The sequence below is a fragment of the Oncorhynchus mykiss genome, chromosome 12 (genome assembly GCF_057628025.1).
Source record: "Oncorhynchus mykiss isolate SJ-2025 chromosome 12, ASM5762802v1, whole genome shotgun sequence".
In the NCBI taxonomy this organism is placed as follows: Eukaryota; Metazoa; Chordata; class Actinopteri; order Salmoniformes; family Salmonidae; genus Oncorhynchus; species Oncorhynchus mykiss.
In genome coordinates this window covers 88,292,005-88,314,669 of record NC_143033.1, presented here as the reverse complement: position 1 = coordinate 88,314,669, position 22,665 = coordinate 88,292,005, and the positions used below count along the sequence as shown (strand labels likewise).

Sequence of the window (22,665 nt, the reverse complement as noted above, 5' to 3'; positions counted from 1 at the left end):
GATATGATTTTCAGTTTGCTTCCATATTACTGGTTTCACATTTGCTTCCACAGATCATAAGGAAAAATAATCCAAAACAATTGCTATTTTTAATTGCAATCTCTTCTCCAAACGGATTACTAATTTAACTGGCTCTTATCAACAGCTAAGACACTGCATTTGTAATGTATTCAGACCCATCCCTTTTTCCACATTTTTTCCCCTCATCAATTTACATACAATACCCCATAATGACAAAGCAAAAACAGGTTTTTAGATAAGTGTGCAAATTTCTTACAAATAAGAAACAGAAATAACTTATTTACATACAGTACCATTCAAACGTTTGGACAAACCTATTCATTCAAAGTTTTTCTTTATTTTTTACTAATTTCTACATTGTAGAATAATTATAAAGACAATCAACACTATGAAATAACACATATGGAATCATGTAGTAAGCAAAAAAGTGTAAAATCAAAATATATTTCAAATTTTAGATTCTTCAAAGTAGCCACCCTTTTCCTTGATGACAGCTTTGTCCACTCTAGGCATTCTCTCAACCAGCTTCATGAGGAATGTTTTTCCAACAGTCTTGAAGGAGTTCCCACATACAGTTGAAGACGGAAGTTTACATACATCTTAGCCAAATACATTTAAACTCAGTTTTTCACAATTTCTGACGTTTAATCCGAGTAGAAATTCCCTGTCTTAGGTCAATTAGGATCACCACTTTATTTTAAGAATGTGAAATGTCCAAATAATAGTAGAGAGAGTGATTTATTTAAGCTTTTATTTATTTCATCACATTCCCAGTGGGTCAGAATTTTACATACACTCAATTCGTATTTGGTAGCATTGCCTTTAAATTGTTTAACTTCGGTCAAGCATTTTGGGTAGCCTTCCACAAGCTTTACACAATAAGTTGGGTGAATTTTGGCCCATTCCTCCTGACAGAGCTGGTGTAACTGAGTCAGGTTTGTAGGCCTCCTTGCTCGCACATGCTTTTTCAGTTCTGCCCACAAATTTCCTATAGATTTGAGGTCAGGGCTTTGTGATGGCCACTCCAATACCTTGACTTTGTTGTCCTTAAGCCATTTTGCCGCAACTTTGGAAGTATGTTTGGGGTCATTGTCCATTTGGAAGACCCATTTGCGACCAAGCTTTAACTTTCCGACGGATGTCTTGAGATGTTGCTTCAATATATCCACATAATTTCCCTGCCTCATGATGCCATCTATTTTGTGAAGTGCACCAGTCCCTCCTGCAGCAAAGCACCTCCACAACATGATGCTGCCACCCCGTGCTTCACTGTTGGGATGGTATTCTTCGGCTTGCAAGCCTCCCCTTTTTCCTCCAAACATTACAATGGTCATTATGGCCAAACAGTTCTATTTTTGTTTCATCAGACCAGAGGACATTTCTTCAAAAAGTACGATTTTTGTCCCCTTGTGCAGTTGCAAACCATAGTCTGGCTTTTTTATGGCGGTTTTGGAGCAGTGGCTTCTTTCTTGCTGAGAGGCCTTTCATGTTATGTTGATATAGGACTCATTTTACTGTGGTTATAGATACTTTTGTACCTGTTTCCTCCAGCATCTTCACAAGGTCCTTTCCTGTTGTTCTGGGATTGATTTGCACAAAGTACTTTCACCTCTAGGAGACAGTACGCGTCTCCTTCCTGAGCGGTATGACGGCTGCGTGGTCCCATGGTGTTTATACTTGCGTACTATTGTTTGTACAGATGAACGTGGTACCTTCAGGCATTTGGAAATTGCTCCCAAGGATGAACCAGACTTGTGGAGGTCAACATTTTTTTTTCTGATGTCTTGGCTGATTTCTTTTCATTTACCCATGATGTCAAGCAAAGAGGCACTGAGTTTGAAGGTAGGCCTTGAAAAACATCCACAGGTTGCCTCAAATGATGTCAATAAGCCTGTCAGAATCTTTTAAAGCCATGACATCACTTTCTGGAATTTTCCAAGCTGTTTAAAGTCACAGCCAACTTAATGTATGTAAACTTCTGACCCACTGGAATTGTGATACAGTGAAGTGAAATAATCTGTCTGTAAACAGTTGTTGGAAAAATGACCTGTGTCATGCACAAAGTAGATGTCCTAACCGACTTGCCAAAACTATAGTTAACAAGAAAATTGTGGAGTGGTTGAAAAACTAGTTTTAATGACCCCAACCTAAGTGTATGTATACTTCTGACTTCAACTGTATGCTGAGCACTTGTTGTCTGCTTTTCCTTCACAAAGAAGGTAGAGGTTTTTACACTTGGAACCGGCAGGTTTGCTCGACCTTATTTATGGTTTCCTCGCACATAAAAGTGGTGGAAATGAGGGAATTAGTGAAGGTCATTATACAGCATATCTGCAAACACACCTCTACCACACCTTAATTTCTTACATCTCCACCCAGAATGAATTGCAGGTGCTATTCTCATTCAATTCAAGGTCAGAAAAAGCATAGAGAAAAAAGTGCATACAAAGGGAATTCCATTCCATTTACATGCGCTTAACTTGGTTCGGAATCGGCCCCCAGCAGCGCAAAAACAAACACCCGTTTGTAAACCCTCATGAAAGGAGCTCCAGGCAGCCCCTTATTGCCGTTTCACACTGTCTTTTTGTCTGATTATCAGAATCTTGGTCCAGATGCATGGGCCAGTCGTGCAGTCATGCCCAGATAGTGATTGGGGTGGTCAGGCCGATGCCCCTGCATGCCACTAGGAGAACAGTGTCCCATGTCTGACTGTACTCCACAGCTGCCAGGGTGGCACAATAGACCATCTCTCTCAATTTTCCCTAGGTGAACAACAAAAGTGATACATTGTACCCATTCGTTACGTAATTTCATGACCGGGAAATAGTGTTTGTCCTGCGTCCCATTCTTTACAGCAGCGTAACCTCCTGGAAATATAACCTGTGTGTGTGTGTGTGAGAGAGAGAGCGAGAGAATAGCGATGACACAGCGTGCTTCCGACTCATCACAACCATTGCCGTTTCCTCCCCACACACTCCATGGGGCAATATTCTTACTACCCTTGTTTCTTTAGTCACGCGGACTCCATACCACACCCACATCCGCCCAACCACTGGGTAGAAGTGTCAGTTCAATGTTAATTTTTTATTTACGTTTGGTTGAGTTGTCAACTAACGTGAATTCAGCAAAAATGTGACCATGTCATCAGGATTTAAGTTAAACGTTGTGTATAAAAAAAATCCAATCAGTCTTCCACGTTAAAACAGATTTTTGGGGGTTGAAATGAAGTGGAAACAACGTTGATTCAACCAGTGTGTGCGCAGTGGGCACCCATGTCATGATGAATCGTTTCCACAAGGCTACAACAAGTTAAAAGGAAACGAGAAAAGGTTCAAGTTCATTATAAAACGTTTTAATAAATAAAACTGAGGTATGGTATGGTTTGTTTCAGTTTTGGTTATCAGTGTCGATACAATTCATTTTGGTTCTTATGGAAGAAAAGTTCCACAGTTTAACCAATTAACGTACAAATTAACAAAATATACATGTGAATGTATCATACGGTAGAACATTCAGAACATTTAATGGATCAATTTATGTAATAGGTCAAATGTTTAGATTACTAGGACCCACGGCAGTGATTAATAGCAAATGGTTGGTCTAGTATTTTCAGCATCATGGCGCACGTGTAGGCTATAAAAGTCATTTTAACCAGCACTATTCAGTCGGTTTAGGCTTGTGCTGTGTATTGTTTTCAGTCCTTTTCGACCAGGCCCAGCCCTAGAAAGTATTAGACCAATGTTCTTCCATCTCCCTCTTTTGGAGCACAGCCAGCGGGGAAAGTCACAGCGGGAGAGCATGAACTCTTTTACCGTAACGATCAGTCACCTCTTTCACAAAACAAGCTCCAATTTTCGGAGAAACCTCCGCTGAGTTCCCGGGACAGCCCAGTTTCCAACATTAGGGACCACAGCAATTTATAGTGTCTGAACGCATATGTGGTCTCCTCTCTCTCTACCCGGCTCATACCCGGATAGTTTTGCCCACAACGTATTCCTCCTGCTCCGTCACAAAATTGTATTTATGAACCCAAATCAAAGCAAACTCTTCATTGTCCCTTCAAAACGCAGCAATGGCTTTTAACATGGGCACCGATGAGACCAGGGAGTCCCCACCGACACGGTAGCAGTTCACAGAGCTCCGTATGACGGTATTTCTCCCTTGCTCCATTTTCGCTTTCTTGCAGGGGAGGAAGTCGGGCTCCGAGGCCGCCTTGCCCCGTCTCTTCCTGGCGTTACGGTCAGGCCTCGACGGGCCCCGGTTCTCCTTGTCTTCTCTACCTGCTGTTACACTGCAGTGCAGCGGGTGTGAGTTCGTTTCGTCCTCGGAGGATACTGGAATCTCCTGGGGCTGGGGGGTCGCGGGTAGTCCAGACAGAGACGATGAAACCTCCCTCTCCAAACGGTCTCCAGTTGTTTCCTCCATCGGCGACTCTTGCTGGATCGTCTCTGCTGCTGTCGTGGTTTCACAACTGGCCTGCGATGCGTGGTAGATATTCCGGGCGGACTGCATTACGAGCGTGAGCAGCAGGCTCCGGTGGAGACGGTGTCCCCCGCGCTGGGCGCGCGAGCTGTATAGTTTGCCTAGAGCGTGGACCATAATCCTCTTGGCCTCAGCGCTGACCTCCATGTTGTTGCTTATTATTGATCTTAAGACGTTTAGAGACACTTTAATTTGATTGCCACAACTTTGGACCTTCCTTTACCGTTAGGGCCTAGATTCTCCAAACTTCACACACACACACATACATGAACGTGCCTATACAGCCGCTTTATTATATCTTCGCTGACGTCAGTGGCTCGCTGTCATCTGAGAGGTGTAAATTCTTCCATGAGCTCCTCCTATGCCAAAAGCCCCACAAGAGCTGCGGATAACATGTAGTAAGTAGCCTCCTACACTATATTTAGACTACTATTTATGACTAGACACATGTGTAGGTTGTGTTTAGGCTGTGTTTATTTGTACCACATTTGTTTGCATAATTGTGTAATTTGAACAACCGAATATGAATGCAAATCTGACTACTGTCAACTGTATACTAATGAAAAAAACAGAAACTGAGAAACCCATGAAATTCATAAAATATCGGTGCCATTGAGTTGTTGCATTGTCTTACTATTACTAGGCTAATTGTGTGTGTGGCATCTATTATTAAGTGGAAGGGCATTGCATTTAGTTTTCTTGTGTAAGTGGACTGCTGCTTTCTTGAACATGTCTTTCTTGCAAAATAGATTAGCCTATAGGCTAATTAAAGGTTAAATAAAACATGTGCATTTGATACTGTTCCAATTTTTTTTAATTAATAATTTGAACAAAAATGATATGCCTCAATAGCCTTATATTTAGCTACTGGTATCAGGCCAAGACCACCAATCAAAGACATTATATAATGATTTTTTTCTGGGAAAAGCTGTGTTGATAAATTACTCTTGAATCTTCATGTTTTTCTTGCTTCACATTACTTTAACATTACTCCCATGGGGGCTGTTTTTCAGAGGGGTTATCAACAGATGCCCATATAAAGTACATCCGACGGGTAACCGAGGCGAGCGCGCTGCGGGTGAAAAATCCATGACGCGCCTAGGAGACCCTCGCTTCCATTGGCCATTTAAAGTGCGAACCATTAGGGATTGCGTCAGAACACATCTCCTTATTTGGTGTTGTCAAGACTGTGCGCCCTGCTTCCCTGAGCCCAAATATGGGCAGCGGGAGCGCGCTTAATCCAGTGGTGGCGCGTTTTGGGGTCAACTCAACTCATTTATTTTGGGATGCACATCTGGCAGCAAGGATGCCGCTGGAAATCTGACATTGATGAAAGGAGCAAGCAAGCCATGCTGCTCAGTGCTAATCAAACTATCAGTCAACTGTCTCTGGATTGGCAAAGAAAACTTTCTCCCTCATCAAGCTTTCATTCATTTCACAACTTGTTCTCAACTGGCCTACCTGGTTAAATGAAGGTGAAATATATATATTTTTTTTGCATGGCTTTTACATGGTTTCTTCAAGACCTAATACTTTATATTACATGAAAGGTAAACCAAACACTGAAAAATGGTGGAGTTTCATATAGGTTCATCCATGACCATGTCTTATTCTATTAACACAGAAAGACCGGTTCAGATTGTGTTATTGTAATTTTAGAGACTTTTTTTTGTATTCCAACAATCCAAAATCACACCTCTGGTATTTCCTGTCCTGTCCTCCATCTGGACTCTTTGGTTCAGTATGTCCCTGTCCAATATAAGTTGTATGCATCATTTCTAAGTCAAGGTCCAAATGGAACCAAGAAGCATTCATTTGATGAGCTGTGATTTGATTCACTTACTATGCACTCCCTTGCCCACATTCCATTTGGTGCTCACTTTAAATGGCCCATCTTCATTATTGCCAAAATCACCACAACAGAGTGACCTTTGATCATGTCTAATTACAGCAGGTAGCAAACCTATAATTTACAAGTCAATCTTGTCAGTGGTACAAATATTTTGGAAAAAAGGAGCAAGGTCACAAATCATTTGTTACAAACCTTTTATTAAGATAGTTTTTTTTTAATCCATGTTGACATTTATCTTAATGATTTTTCTTTACAATAGTTAATGTGCAATTACCTTGAATAATATTGGGTCACAGTTAAGGGGTTTCACAAAGTTATTGGCACTTGGAAAACAATGAGAACAGAATGAGCACTGGCACTACAGGGTCACAGAGGGCAAGGAGCAGGGGCAGAGACATTGGGGATGCTACTGCACTGGTTTCAATAAGCGGTTTGTGGGTATATACCTCATGCTGAGAGTGCACGACTAACAATCCAACTTCTTTAGTGCCTCTATGTATAATATACAGTATATATCTATACATATATTCATATTTATATATGTATATGTGAAAAACGGTCCTTCTCCAAGCCTATATACACCACACTGGACACTGCCTTTGTTTGTCCATCCTCTTGAGATGTGTGTGTTGGGGGAAGAGGGACATCTACCTGTAGGGATGGAGGATGAATCAGCTTGAACTGTCCTGTCCCACACAAACAAACATTCCTTTCTGTTCCTATAGTCTTGTGCTTCAGAGCTAAGAGAAGTAACCCTCTCCAAAACACACAAAACTGAACTTTGATCACTTAGTAACCAACTCAGTCATTGACTATGGTCTGTGGGGGAAATACTGTCATCTGGTGGTAGCTCCAGTACCACATGTGAACAGCAGGTGGTGAACAAGAGTGGATCTGACAGTGTCCATAATATCATGGGATCTGTTCAGCAGGGTGAAATCAGACCCTGGTGTATAGGTTCAATAACAGGTGCAAAGTTTGTAATTCAGACCTCTATAGCGTCACACACCCACTACTACCCACCCACCTCCCCAAAAATCATTCCCCCCAATAGACGAGACAGACAGTACAGTGCCCTAGTCCCCCCCCTGGAAGAACCTCTCATGGAACCCTCATCACAAACAATGAAAAAAATATATACAGTTCTCTGTCTAGCTATCAGTGCTCTGTCTAGCTATCGTACAGTTATCTTTCTTTCCTTTTCAATGTTTTCTTCAGCAAGAAGTAGGTAAATCATTCACCACCTTCAATTAGTAGCATTTCTTTAAGGTCTTTACAGTACATGTTTCTTTAAAGAAAACATAAGCAATAAAAGAAAAAATATTTTGAAAAATAATATTTTTTTCTGTACAATATTCTGATGGACAGACAGTCTGCAGCCATGACACCTCTCTCCCTAAACATGACCCCTCCTCCCTCCCTTCAGTCACACCAACTCAGTAGCACATTAGGCCAGTACTTTAAGACCAAAGCAACCATCATCCTCCTCCTCTGACCTGTAGGCCAAATGCATGCTGGGAGCTCACACACACCAGTCTCCATGACGTCTCGACAACACGCGAGACCAAGTAAAAAATAAAAAATATATAAAAAAACAGTCCTCTTTCATCGCTTCCACACTGTTACACAATCACCCTACATAGGAAATCGTTAGAAGAGCGTAGAAAGAAAGTCAGCTCAACGGTCCCAATATTTACAACAGGAGTCATCCCAGTGCATCCCACATCCACAGATCTGAGACGCAGGCTATGTTCCTATACTCTCTAAATGCACCCTTCCTTTAGTCCCTTCCCTGAAGTGCTTACATCAAGGAAAGGGAGGAAGGATGCTGCTTAAAAAGTATTTGAACAAGGCCATCCCTTGGGTTGATTCTCCACACAACACATCAAAACCTTTTATCAAAAGGTGCAGGAAACATGGGTTCATCCCATTTAAAAAGGTGCTTCACCTCCCCTTTAACATATCCACCTTTGTCCATTTTGGATTTACCAAGCGTGAGAGAGAGTTAAACAACAGCAAATCAGGACAGAAATGTCATGCATAGAGTGGACCTGCTTCTCTGCCGTATGGAGAAAAGTGAATTGTGTCCGCTCTATACATCACTTTTCTATCTGAAGGTGTCTCACATCTTTTGGATTGCAAAGGTGTATGGAAGATGGTGTAGGTCATCGTTCACAAAGACAAGTGTCCCAGCAGAGGGAGTCTTAAACCAATCCAAAAGACTACCAGGTGGAGGACACACTCACTCACACACATCAATCGCACAGGAACAAATATAATTTTCAGTCACATTCAAGGAATGAACACAAATGCTTGCTCTCGCACATATATGAGACTGTTTAAAACACACCAACATACTCCACCGGAATGCCAAACCCCCTGACCTCACCCCATCTCTCTTTGGAACACGTGTGTGTGTGTGTGTGTGTTACAACTCTGTCTCAAGCTGAACGACCTGCCACCTTTTAAACCCCATTCTACTCCCTCCTTCCCAACATCAACATAAGCAGGACCCACCCCTGCATATCCATGTCGATTAAAAAAGGCACATTCCATTATTCCAAAATGTTTTGCGGTCATTGAATCACCACCTCATGATGTGTAATGTCAGTAGTCTGCTTCAGAGCAAGTCACTAACCAACAGAGGGGTTAGCTAGCTAGCACGATAGTTGCAGCAGTCGACCAGTTGATTCAAGCTGTGCATTTTTACATTTAGCCGTGATTTCCGAGTAAGCAGTTTAGCTAGCATAGTAACGTCGCTAGCTCGCTAGCAAGCATAACAAAGTCAGTCATCGTTGTGAACAGCCACATAGGTAGGCTTCCTTGACAATTTCCATAGAGAAAAAAGGACAAGAATAAGATAAGCTATATTGGATTGCCGCAGGTAGAAAGTGCCCAGTTCTGTCTTAAAAACAGATTATTTTTCAGTTCAATAGTTTGTCAAGTTAAGACTTTTCTGACCACTTGATCAATACCATATTTTTATGCAAAAATAGCACTTTTACTTATTTGCTTTTAAATCTTATTTTTCGGCGCAGGACTTTCTTTGCAAAAACAGCTGTTCAAAATACAATAAAACAACAGAGATTTAAAACCAATCCCTCTCTTTCTCTCTGTACACAACAACAGTTGTATAAATACATATTCAAAAAAATATGACCGTCTTTTTCTTTCCCCCTTGGATTTCTTTACAATTACAGGTTGTGCACCTGTAGTCCTCATCTCTGGATCCATCGTATGTTACAAACAGAGAAACGAGCTGTGATCAGAAAAGCTACAAGAAGAGAGACAGTACATTAAAACTGAGGGCATAATCATTTTGTTCTGGTCACAGAAGGGTGTGGGGTTGGTGGGTTAGGGGTCTTTCTATCGCTCCCTCTCTCCCCTTTTCTCTTTCTCTCATTCTAGAGAGAAACTACAGTCTCTCTCATATCCATAGAGTAGTCGGTTTGTTGTTCCTCAAGAGGTTGGGATACAATCGTTCAGACTGACATTGTGCAATGCTGCTGACATCTACATTCAAAACCAGGGGAATGTGTTTTGATATGGTGAGGCAGGAATTTGGTTAATCCCCCAAAAATACTGCATCCCCACAAACCCATCACCCTTTCTCTACCCCCATACTAATATACAGCAGAAACCATATTGGAAGTTACGATTGCTTGGACTCTCGCTTTCAAAATTAAAGCATAACTTCCTGGTTAACATCCAGGTAACAACCCCTGTTTCCCCTAGCAACGTTTCAGAGTCGGAGGTGGAGGATCAAAAGGCCAAAGGGTCAGGGAGATGGGCCACACCACCAGAGGAGAAGAAAGGAGTACAGGGAAATATAGGTATTCATCATCATCATCATCATCGTCTTCTAAACACTTCTGTACTCCACCTCCCCATCTAAAACAAAGTGCCTCCGTCGCTGCCCACCCCCTGCAGCGACTCGCCGGACGAGCCGCCCGTCTCGGCGCCCTCCAGGGAGTTGGGTTCAAAAGTTGGCTCCGCCCCTAGGGCGTCGGCCTCCATCTTGGCGTCGGGGAGGAAGGCGGAGTACGCGTCGCCCTCGGCCATGAGCAGCTTCAGCTTGGGGATCCAGCTCTTGCGGACGACGCGGCGGGCGTTGGTGCACATGTCCGCCGCGATGGCGTTCATCTCGCTCTCCTTGAAGCTCGTGGCGAAGTTCTGGCTGTAGACTGATGGAGGGAGGAGAGAGAGAGAGGGGAGGAAGGAATGAGGGAGGGAAGGAGGGGAATAGAGAGAGAATAAGAGAGAAAAGAGGAATAGACCAGAGTTAGGATTGATGAGCCCAATCATAAATCAGCCGTTCATTTGTACTAACAAAAAGGCACTTGTGTTTAAGTGAAACACTCACATTTGACTGCGTGCAACACTCTGTTGTCCAGGGGCTTGCGGCTGGGGTCGTTAGTGGAGGAGCGTATTCCCGTTCCACAGCTGTTAGCCAGAGTATTCCTGACAGGGAGAGAGTATAATGATACCTTTATAAGCATACAGACATCCATCAACTGTTAACACACACGTCAGACGTATAAACACCCACACACACACACACACGTCAGACGTATAAACACATACACGTATAAACACACGTATAAACACACACAGACACGTCAGACGTATAAACACACACACACGTATAAACACACACACACACGTCAGACGTATAAACACACACAGACACGTCAGACGTATAAACACACACAGACACGTCAGACGTATAAACACACACAGACACGTCAGACGTATAAACACCCACACTTGTCAGACGTATAAACACCCACACTTGTCAGACGTATAAACACCCACACTTGTCAGACGTATAAACACCCACACTTGTCAGACGTATAAACACCCACACACGTCAGACGTATAAACACACAGACACGTCAGACGTATAAACACACACAGACGTCAGACGTATAAACACACACAGACACGTCAGACGTATAAACACCCACACTTGTCAGACGTATAAACACCCACACTTGTCAGACGTATAAACACCCACACTTGTCAGACGTATAAACACCCACACTTGTCAGACGTATAAACACCCACGTCAGATGTGTGAGAGAGAGAGACACACTAACCTGTCGAAGAAGGCAGCCAGCAGCCTCCTGAGCAACACCTTGTGTCTGGTCCCTGCACTCACATGACAGTTCATCAGCTGGGCTCGAGATATGAACACACACGTACCTGCAGAGACACACTAGTGAGAATCATCAACAAACACACAGAACAGTGTCACCATGGACTACTCCAGACACTAGCCCTATTGAAATTCTACACACACAAACCTGGATATACCCCCCCATACACATCATCTTTAAAAACACACACAGACACATCCTGTTTACACACACAAACCTGGATATACCCCCCCATACACATCATCTTTAAAACACACACAGACACATCCTGTTTACACACACAAACCTGGATATACCCCTCATACACCACACACACCATCTGTAAAACACACACAGACACATCCTGTTTACACACACAATATCAAAGAAGAACACACACACTGAAACATAGACCCAAACACCCATCCTGGGTCTGACTCGGCATAATAAACAAACAAGCAGCAGGCCAAACAGATGGGAATACTTGACTGTAGTCCACGTGTAGACTGACAGTGTACTCTAGGACAAGGTGGCAGTGGAACGTAACATAGGCTCCCAGTGAGGCCTCGACGTGGCTAATATTAACCACACTGACACATGCCTCATCTCTTACATACAGTCATCTCACAGTAAGGACCACTCAGTGTACTGCAGAACCAGGCCATGTCCCATTTCACTAGTCATGTAAGGACCACTCTCAGTGTACTGCAGAACCAGGCCATGTCCCATTTCACTAGTCATGTAAAGACCACTCTCAGTGTACTGCAGAACCAGGCCATGTCCCATTTCACTAGTCATGTAAAGACCACTCTCAGTGTACTGCAGAACCAGGACACGTCCCATTTCACTAGTCATGTAAGGACCACTCTCAGTGTACTGCAGAACCAGGCCACGTCCCATTTCACTAGTCATGTAAGGACCACTCTCAGTGTACTGCAGAACCAGGCCATGTCCCATTTCACTAGTCATGTAAGGACCACTCTCAGTGTACTGCAGAACCAGGCCATGTCCCATTTCACTAGTCATGTAAGGACCACTCTCAGTGTACTGCAGAACCAGGCCATGTCCCATTTCACTAGTCATGTAAGGACCACTCTCAGTGTACTGCAGAACCAGGCCATGTCCCATTTCACTAGTCATGTAAGGACCACTCTCAGTGTACTGCAGAACCAGGCCACGTCCCATTTCACTAGTCATGTAAGGACCACTCTCAGTGTACTGCAGAACCAGGCCACATCCCATTTCACTAGTCATGTAAGGACAACTACTAGAGTAGACTATACAGTGTGTGTATAGTATACACTAAGAGTACCAAACATTATGAACACATTCTGAATATGGAGTTGCAACCCCCCTTTTGCCCTTAGAACAGCTTCAATTCATCGGGCATGGACTCTACAAGGGGTCAAAAGTGTTCCACAGGGATGCTGGCCCATGTTGACTCCAATGCTTCTCACAGTTGAATCACGTTGGGTGGTGGACCATTCTCGATAGACACAGGAAACTGTTGAGCATGAAAAACCAAGCAGTGTTGCAGTTCTTGACCCAAACTGGTGCCCCTGGCACCTACTACCATACCCCGTTCAAAGGCACTTAAATATGTTGCCTTGCCCATTCACCCTTTGAATGTGTGAGCCAATCTATGTCTCAAGGCTTAAAAATGCTTGTTCAACCCATCTCCACCCCTTCATCTACACTGATTGAAGTGGATTTAACAAGGGACATCAATAAGGGATCATAGCTGGTCAGTCTGTCATTGAAAGAGCAGGTGTTCTTAACGTTTTCTACACTCAGTACACCGCTTATACCCTATCTTCATTTGATCACTCGGTTGTTGCAGAGAAGATGCAAACTAGTGTATTCAACGTTTAAAAAGGCTTCCATTTTAACATTTCAGACTAGATTCACCCTAACGGAAAATCTATCAACCCCTACAACATGTCCATTAATTATAATCCTCATAATAATTCACATTTCCTGTTGCTGCACGATTAGTTTCCTGCTGTTCAAATTAAGATAGCACATCTTTAACAAGGCCACATTCCACTTCGGTCCCTAGACCCTTCTCTGACCCTTCTCCTACTCTAGTTCTGAAATGACAGAATGGATCCACACACACTGACCTGAGACAAGCTCTAGTTTCTCTGCGGGGTCCCCCTCCTCGTATAGTTTGGGGTGGCAGCGGTTGCCTATCTGTGTGATGAGCTCAGCGGGGAGAGACGACAGGTCCTGGCGACCCCGCATACGACCCCGGGTCTCTGAGTGGTCCGGCAGGGCCTCCACACGCTCACCAGCTACCAGAGGGAGAAAGACGTGTGTTAGATCTGGTCTGACCTTATATATATATATATATATATATAAATAAATTATATATATAAATAAATTATATATATATAATAATATGCGGCGCCCACGTTGAGCATGCTGTACATGGTGTACATGTTACATATCTGTCTGGTCTGACCTTTATATACACACACACACACACACACACACCGGTACCTGCGGCACCCACTTTGAGCATGCTGTACATGTTACAGATCTGTCTGGTCTGACCTTTATATACACACACACACACACACACACACCGGTACCTGCGGCGCCCACGTTGAGCATGCTGTACATGGTGTACATGTTACAGATCTGTCTGGTCTGACCTTTATACACACACACACACACACCGGTACCTGCAGCGCCCACGTTGAGCATGCTGTACATGTTACAGATCTGTCTGGTCTGACCTTTATACACACACACACACACACACACACACCAGTACCTGCAGCGCCCACGTTGAGCATGCTGTACATGGTGTACATGTTACAGATCTGCCTGTACTGCTCCTCCGTCTGCTCCTCCGTCACCTCCTCCTCTTCCTCCTCGTCATGGTAACTGATAGGCGAGTCACTGGTGTAGGCGCTCATCGTGCCCGGGCTGGCGCCCTCCGATGCCACGTTGCCCATGGAGACCACACTCCCGTTGGACCCGCTGCCGTGACCCCCGACCCCTGATCCTATCCCCGCCCCGCTGGCCCCCATCCCCATCGCCAGTGCCAGCGCCCCCGAGCTCTGGATGGCACTCCCTCGCACGGACTCCTGGGAAAAGCGGGCGGCTTTCCTGGACCCGCCTCCACCTGAGCCCCCTCCACCCCCGTCTCGGCTGCTGCCTCCCTCCCACAAGCGCTTGGCCACAGGGGTGCACACCACCGAGTAGGGCGAGGCTTCTGATTGGTTGCCCTGCTGCTCTGTCTTCACACGCGACACGAGGGGGAGGGGGGTAAGGCAGGAGGCGGGGCGACTGCCAGTCCCCATGGCAACGGTTTGAGTGACGGGGCTCTGGGGTTCAGAGGGCGGAGCCTCCTCGGCTTGCAGGCCCTGGGAGTCACAGCTGGGCGAGGAAACCTGGAGGAGGAATATGGAGAGAATACATTTATCAATAGTTTATTATGGAAATATAAATATACTGTATATGCAAATACTTGCAATGATTGTGATAAGTGGTTGTTTACGCATCTCAGTTGAGTGTACTGTCGCTCTGGAAACACCTGGTAGAGTTCTGCTAAACACGTTCAAAATGTATCAGGGTTTCTGAACATGTGGCGCCGGACACTTGATCAGCAACATTTTCATTTACCGGAAACATTTGCATTTGGTGCATAGCGTGATTAGGGCGTCCACCCACGGTGCTCAGAACGACAGCAATCACATTTAGAATACGGTCATTCATATTCACAGAACATGCAAGTCGAGGATGCAACGATGTGCGGTCCTTCTGATGTGCACTTCAAACACATTTACTTTTCTTCAGCCAACAAGATGAGTAACCAACAGCAAAATCACTAGCCTGTGTCAATCTACTATAGTAGAAATGTTAAGGCTACCTATTCTATTGGTCAGCTTGTTGAAAATAAATAGCCTATTTCAAACAGACTCTGGGCCAGTTGTGGGCCCAAATTCATCAGTAGGCCTAAGCTACATAAAAGCAATGAGTCTGAGGCAACAGATCAGAACGTTTAGCTTAAAATGTTGATAAACTATTATTTCTTCACATTATAAGCGCAGCACTGTGCACAAGGCAGCAGGCTATGCACGAATGTTTGTTCCATAATGCAATTAGCAGGAAAACACCATTATCAAAAGGCCACTACACATGCGACCGGTTTCATGTAACAGATGAAAATATCCGTTAGAAATTTAGAACGAGAGGAGATCTAATAGGCTACTTTGAAGCAACATAAGACATGCTGAAATGTGTATTAAAACATTCAGGTTTCAAACAATGAAGTATATGTTTTCAAAATGCATACTGCCTCCAGCTCATTGCAAAGTGGTGTGTGACGCGCTGATGAAGCCTGCCTTCTGTTGCCGTGTGATGCAGCGTTCAAAGCAACTGAGAAATCTCTGACTTCTGACTTCAGTGCGTTCAAGACAACTGGGAACTGGGGAAAAAACAAGCTCTGACTGGGAGAAGAGTTTTGAACAGTCATCCAACTCGGAATTCCAACTCAGGAAATCAGGCCTCTTTCCAGAGCCCCGAAGTCGTAATAATTTGACCTCGTATTTTAAGATACTGTACATACAAATATACTGCACACACGTACCAATTTACTTCCACTAAATTATGCAGATTACCCAATAGACCGATAAGCATGACCCGTCAAATGTATTTCCATCAATAAATAGGCTGAAAAGCATTATTTCGCAATTGGATTTTCTCTTCTCCCTAGCAGTTGGCCGACGCAAATGTTATTTATCTGCATTATTTTTTTTATACGGACAAAAGCAATCTATTACAGGCTAACAGAAACCCTGGTATGTATGTGCGTATTATTCTAAGACCTCTGAATAAAGAGCACAGCATAACGGCACAACCTGTGGTCACTGTGTGTGATTGTGATGCAGGACAAGACTCCCCTTTGAAGGAGGCACCCAAAAACATTATTTTGGTCAAATGTTTTGCAGCCGGTATCACATGATTCAAAACGCATCATAAAGTCTGTATTTCTGTATTTTGAAAGTTATATATCTTGAAAAGTTGATTGCTGACATGCAAAACATTTCTGGACTATATCAACAATGGGGCGGCAGGGTAGCCTAGTGGTTAGAGCGTTGGACTAGTAACCGGAAGGTTGCGAGTTCAAACCCCCGAGCTGACAAGGTACAAATCTGTCGTTCTGCCCCTGAACAGGCAGTTAACCCACTGTTCCCAGGCCGTCATTGAAAATAAGAATTTGTTCTTAACTGACTTGCCTGGTTAAATAAAGGTAAAATAAAAAATGGACTAATGAAACAAATACCAAAATATTGTTTTTTGGTGGAGTTTTCATTTAAAACATGCTTGGGTTGTTAAAAAGGCTATATAAAACCCATGTATTATTACCTTGAGGAAGAACTCTGTGCCCTTCTCCATGATCTGCTGGATCTGCAGGAAGCCTGCGGTGTACATGAGGAGGAACTGGTCTCCCACTGTCATGCTGAGGCGGCCTGTGTAGCAGAAGGCCAGGATCTGCTGGAAGCTCTGGGGCTGGACGGCCGGGGGGAGTTCCACCACTGTGGGGGTCTTGGAGCCGCTGCCTCCCCCAGTGCTGAAGAGGTCCCGGAAGTAAGAGCTGCTGGCCGCAAGCACGGCACGGTGAGCCTGGAGGAGAAGGAGGGAGGAGTAAGAAGATTCTATAGAGTTATGAGTTATATAAGGAATGTTTCCTTTGTTTGAACGATACATTTATTTTAAAACTGTGTGGTTGATCTTTTGGGAGGTGCAAAATGTCATGATTCTGATCATTCAGATTCTGATTCAGTGATTCGATTTTCTCTGTTATTTTTCTAACATCAATAAATGTTGACCAATAATGGCAAGTCATGAAGGGCAACGGGATAATAAACTCATAAAAATCAATCCGTTACCGCCGGGATAGACCCATAGATAAATAATGGGTCTTGTACATCAGAACACTAAAAAAACTAAAATGTACATTATAGTACACAATCTACGTAATTCACACAGTAATATCCCACCTTGAAGGCGTGACCCTTGACGACCACGGAGACGTCGCAGTAGAGCCCCTGGAGACGCTGCTCGTTCAGACACTCCAGGACGTTGTTGCCAAAGTTAGGAATCGCCATCTGAAGGGTCTGGGCCATGGTGCGCTACGCACACCACCACAGGGTCTGGAGGGAGAGAGAGATATCAGCAACATATTTGAAAAGAGCCAATTAAATCAGTTACCAATCTTCTGCATGAGGCTGACCCATTTGTCCCCAACCTAATGAAGCAACAAACAGTAATGCCCTGTACTTAACCTATATCATGGATTCCAACACCATTGGTACACTGAACAACAATGTAAATGTAACATGTAAAGTGTTGGTCCCATGTTTCATGAGCTGAAATAAAAGATCCCAGGAATGTTCCATACTTACAAAAAGCTTATTTCTCTCAAATGTTGTGCATAATTTTTGTACGTCTCTTTTAGTGAGCATTTCTCCCTTGCCAAGATAATCCATTCACCTGACAGGTGTGGCATATCAAAAAGCTGATTAAACAGCATGACCATTACACAGTTGCACCTTTTGCTGGGGACAATAAAAGGCTATTTATAAATGTGCAGTTTTGTCACAAAACGCCACAGATATCTCAAGTTTGGAGGGAGTGGACAATTTGGCATGTTGAATACAGGAATGTCCACCAGAACTGTTGCCAGATAATTGAATGTTCATTTCTCTACCATAAGCGGTCTCCAACGTCATTTCAGAGAATTTAGCAGTACGTCCAACCAGCCTTACTGTACTAAAGCCATTTTGTGGGGAAAAACTGATTGGCTGGGCCTGTCTCCCCAGTGGCTGGGCCTGTTCATTTGTTCACTATAACAAGTAACATGGTACTAGTGGTGCATGTTACAATCAATGAGAAACCACTAAGAAGGAGGGCCTAATTATCAAGTAATTTAACTACTATTACCATATAATTTCTAAGGACACCAGGTAGATAGAGGGCTGTAAAATAATGCCCAACCAAAGCACCCATCATACGGAGAGGAAATCCTATCAGCTCATCACTGACCTTAACACTAACAGACAGCACCCTCCAATGGACAAAACATGTTTAGTGATGATACCCATTTGGAAGCAACTGAAGTGAACCTAACACTTTCATTTGTCATTCAGACAAAGTAAACCATTTTACAGTGTGTTTTGAGCAGAAAGGAGACCCTTAAAATACTATTTGAAAAGCCTACTTTTCCATATGTAGCAAATGTCAATGCCCATACACACACACACACACCACACATACACACCTTATTCTGAAAAGTGAAAGCATATCACTTCTATCTGCTATTTATATAGGCCTAAAACTGTCTAAAACCAATTCAGAGATGTTATTTGATTGTAAAATGTGTGTTTACATCTGTGTAAATATCCTACTCCTACAGTACTACAATGTGGGTTTGTTTGAATTGCCCATAACCTATTCTCTCAAACATACAACAACCTAAACCTGCAGCCCTCTAATATTTCATAGGCCTATGCTCTAAAGTCAATAGAAATTAAAGGTCTGTCATTCCTCTCGACAACATCATATAGAATGGTGTGTGTGGATGAAGAGGAGGAGACAAAGACAGTGAGCCACTTTGAACTATTAAGATACACTGAACTTTTTAAGGGTGCAGGCGCCTCCTCTCCCCTCCTACTATCTCTGAAGCTCAGCACAGACATCCACCTCAGCTAACCCCATAACAACCATAAACAGCACAGACATCCACCTCAGCTTACCCCATAACACGGGCAGGGGGCCACCCATACTGAATGTGTCACTGTCAACTAGTCACTTTTCATAAAAGCATCTGATTCGCTAACTGATGCTATAGGCTATTATTGCATCCATTACACATGCATGTTCTAGCATGCATCTATGCACCTACACAGTCACACGCAGTCATCCGCTTATAGACTACACACACACACACACAAAAGCTGCCATTGACAGGGTGGATACTATGTGGCAGCATTAACAGACCGTTAGAATCTTCTCACCTAGTGAAACACAAGATTCACAAGAAGTCTGACTAACATATTAAAAGTGAAGTAAGCGGCCCAACATATAAGCCTTGTTTTGGGATCCAGCCAGCCACACTGGTAAAAGAAACACCGTCTTTGTCTCCATCCCTCTCTCTTATGCCCTCTCGCAAAAACACAGATGCGCACTCACACACACCAACGCAAACAAACACACACACACACACTAAACAATACTGCCTGTTTACAGTTTGGCAGGACACACACACAGAATAGAATAAAGCATGGGTGTGTTTGTGGAGTTTGCACTGAGAGAGCGACCAAGGAGGGTAGGAGAGGTGCCTGAACAAGGGCTGTGCCCAGAAAAGGGGTAATGTCAGGCACAGCAGCCAGGTTAGAGGGCAGAGGAGGAGAAGTTCAGTTCACCCACTGCCTCACATCTCATACCGGGCAGTGGAGTCAGTCACAAAACTAGGTCACACAGTGTCAACATAAGTGCCAGTCTTTTCACAGGAGCCTCAAGAATGTTTTACCAGCATTTAAAATGCAGCCACAGCTTATGTGATGTTGTGATGGACCAAGGACCGTATTTGTGATCTTATAGAAAGTTTTAAAAAAATCCAGTTTATCCACACTCCTAGACGATAGTCTGTGAAAACACCAACTGCTAAATTAATTTAGATTGCCTTACAGATTATTAGAGAGGGTTGCATGGGTGGTGGCCAGCAACATACCACCCTGCATCCCACTGTTGGCTTGCCTCTGAGACTAAGCAAGGTCCTGGTCAGTCCCTGGATGGGAGTAGGGGGCACTACTGCCTCTGGTCGAAGGAGACCCCAATGCAGTGATTGGGGACATTGCCCTGTGTAGGGTGACATTTTTCAGACGGGACGTTAAGCAGGTGTCCTGACTCTCTGTGGTCACTAAAGATCCCATGGCACTTATTGTAAGAGTAGGGGTGTTATGTTAACCCCGGTGTCCTGGATACATTTCCAAACTGGCATCATCAGCTTTCACACATTCATCCCCCCTCCTCTCCCCTTTAACAATATCCAGGTCATTGCTTTAAATTAGAACGTGTTCAGTAAATTTACCTGGTAAAATATGGGTAAAAAAAATAAAGGTGCTCGCACAACTATTTTATAGGCATTTCCTGGTTTCAAAACCCATGTCTACTGTAAGGATATAGCTTGCCTGCTATAAAATGTTGCCTAACACAATGCAACTATCAATTCAATGTTTACTTTTCTTATTGAAGGGCTACTGACCATCATTGAAATACATTATTCATCGTTTCAATGAATTCACGTAACATGCAAATTGATATAGGCATGCTCAAATTGATCACATCGAAAACTGTTCCCGAACCACATTCATTAAATACCAATTAAATTAAACAGTTCAAAGCAAACCTCTTAAGTGATAGCTAGCTGTTACTAGCTACAAATTGTATCTCCAGCGAGTTGCGTTTTGACCAGGATACAAGATCAAACCGCGGCGATTGCTGTCTGTGTACCGAGGTGACCGCCGCGCCGTGTGCCAGTCTGCCCGCTCGGAGTGCTCCACTGGCACGGGCCGGGGGGCGACAGAGAATGGCAGTGACTGCAGCAACACGCGATCCAGGAGCGCCACGGCGTTTGCCAGCTGTCAAAAACGTATACGGATATAACGAACTTTAATCAGTTTGAAAAGGTCCACATCTTTCGCTTTTAGTCCCGTCTTTCATTGCAATATACGCATCCCATCCGCAGGCCTGTGAATCGGGTGCCTGTCAGGACTAGCTAAGCTAGCTAAACTAGCAAGCTAACATAGCACTGCTAAAATATTTTGGGTTCGCCCCAGCGCACCATCCACCTCATGCACTCAGACAACCGCACAGTATCCGCTGCTTCCGCGATTACCCACGAATTAAAAACAACAGATTGTCACAAACTGTATCGATGAGGTTGACAGTTGTCCCACGGTGTCAGCTATCGATTCCAAATCGTATTTATTTAAATATTTTTGGGATGGGGAAATGACTCCCACTGCTATACTCCATTTTACCGACATCAACAGGTCATCTCAGGACACGCAGCAGATGAGGGCGAGCCAGACGGAACCAGTGCGGCACAGAACAGGGGTGTTTCAAGTCGGTAGACAAGACATCTATTTAACCACTTCTCACCAATGTGATAGATGGCCAAAATATTTGTATCCGAAACTTACAATTATTTTAATCGTGTAGCTCACATAAATTCTTACAATTGACGGTACATAAAAATATTTGATCGTGCACTGTAAAAAAGTTTTCGATCATATTGCGGAGGAGAAAGTAGCCACAAAGGCATGTGGGGCTCGGAAGTCGCAAGCCGGTGAGGTGTTTAAAGTTTGTGATGGTGCCATCCTCTTACCAACCCATCCCCCATCGCACACCTTTCCCAAAACAATAGTTTACCCCCACGAAACATTCCGAACCCATCTGCCCCAAACCGCGGTGCCAACTAGGGACACCGGTCTAGCCCCGGCGTCGTCGCCCACCGCCCCTGCATCCTCATACGACCCCAACAGACATCCTCATTCTCCAGCAGATGCTCACCCCTTAGCTGGGAAACTGATCCAAAACGTTTCAATGGAGGATTCGATAGCCCTCTCCCCGCACTCTCTTGCTACAGGCAGCCATTCGTTGTGAGCAATGGCGAGACGCCGATCGCAGAGCTATCGAGGGCGGAACAGTGTCCCAGGGGATTGCGGAGCTCGGAGTCACCGATCGCGCCGAACAGAAAGACAAGCATGACGCGCTCATCATTCAATCGCATGATCGTCTCAAGCACAGCCTCAATTTGGGGAGACCTATCCCACGGCGTGATGTGTTTGCGCATTGGCACAGCAGCGTGCAGAAACCGCCTCTATCCATTCTCCCTGTGCTGTGTGTGAGATGGAAATGGGAAAGTAAGCTGTGTGTGTGCGTGCACGTGTGTCTGGACTACATTCATTTAGGTGAACCCAGTGCGTGCAAAGAATAAATAATCATGCCTGCAAGTAACGGGTACGGGGAATCAAATAAAAACACATTTTGCTTAGAGAGAGATGGAGCCCTGAGTTCTACCATTGCATGGCTGAGTTGGACCTGCTTTATAGCCTATGTGGGCTATTGTAACAGTATAATTTTAGACCGTCC

The 22,665-nt window shown here is 44.1% G+C and overlaps 2 protein-coding genes across 3 annotated transcripts; both read right to left on the bottom strand.

Moving 5' to 3' along the window:
* Positions 1–758: 758 nt before the first annotated feature.
* On the bottom strand, positions 759–5,452 carry LOC110538719 (immediate early response gene 2 protein). The gene has a single exon (XM_021625677.3). It carries the CDS (start codon positions 4,648–4,650, stop codon positions 4,081–4,083), a length of 570 nt encoding a protein of 189 aa, XP_021481352.3. The 5' UTR covers positions 4,651–5,452; the 3' UTR covers positions 759–4,080.
* A 1,083-nt stretch (positions 5,453–6,535) lies between these two features.
* LOC110538718 (nucleus accumbens-associated protein 1) lies at positions 6,536–22,419 on the bottom strand. 2 transcript variants are annotated; one of them, XM_036938862.2, is made up of 8 exons: positions 22,084–22,419; positions 17,508–17,660; positions 16,873–17,130; positions 14,273–14,894; positions 13,617–13,787; positions 11,455–11,560; positions 10,719–10,816; positions 6,536–10,539 (listed from the first exon to the last, which is right to left on the bottom strand). In XM_036938862.2, exons 2-8 carry the CDS (start codon positions 17,631–17,633, stop codon positions 10,247–10,249), a joined length of 1,674 nt encoding a protein of 557 aa, XP_036794757.1. In that variant the 5' UTR covers positions 17,634–17,660; positions 22,084–22,419; the 3' UTR covers positions 6,536–10,246. The 2 variants fall into 2 exon arrangements, with proteins under 2 accessions (XP_036794757.1, XP_036794758.1); XM_036938863.2 differs by lacking the exon at positions 22,084–22,419 and adding an exon at positions 20,918–21,844.
* Positions 22,420–22,665: the final 246 nt, after the last annotated feature.

Bases quoted from the DNA above. Each gene is read 5' to 3' on its own strand.
- LOC110538718 (XM_036938862.2), bottom strand. From the start codon at position 17,633: ATGGCCCAGACCCTTCAGATGGCGATTCCTAACTTTGGCAACAACGTC. The intron at 11,561-13,616 runs GTCAGTGTGTGT...GTGTCTCTGCAG, and splicing joins GAAACTAGAGCTTGTCTCAG to GTACGTGTGTGTTCATATCT. The intron at 10,540-10,718 runs GTGAGTGTTTCA...TCCCTCCATCAG, and splicing joins AGTGTTGCACGCAGTCAAAT to TCTACAGCCAGAACTTCGCC.
- LOC110538719 (XM_021625677.3), bottom strand. From the start codon at position 4,650: ATGGAGGTCAGCGCTGAGGCCAAGAGGATTATGGTCCACGCTCTAGGC.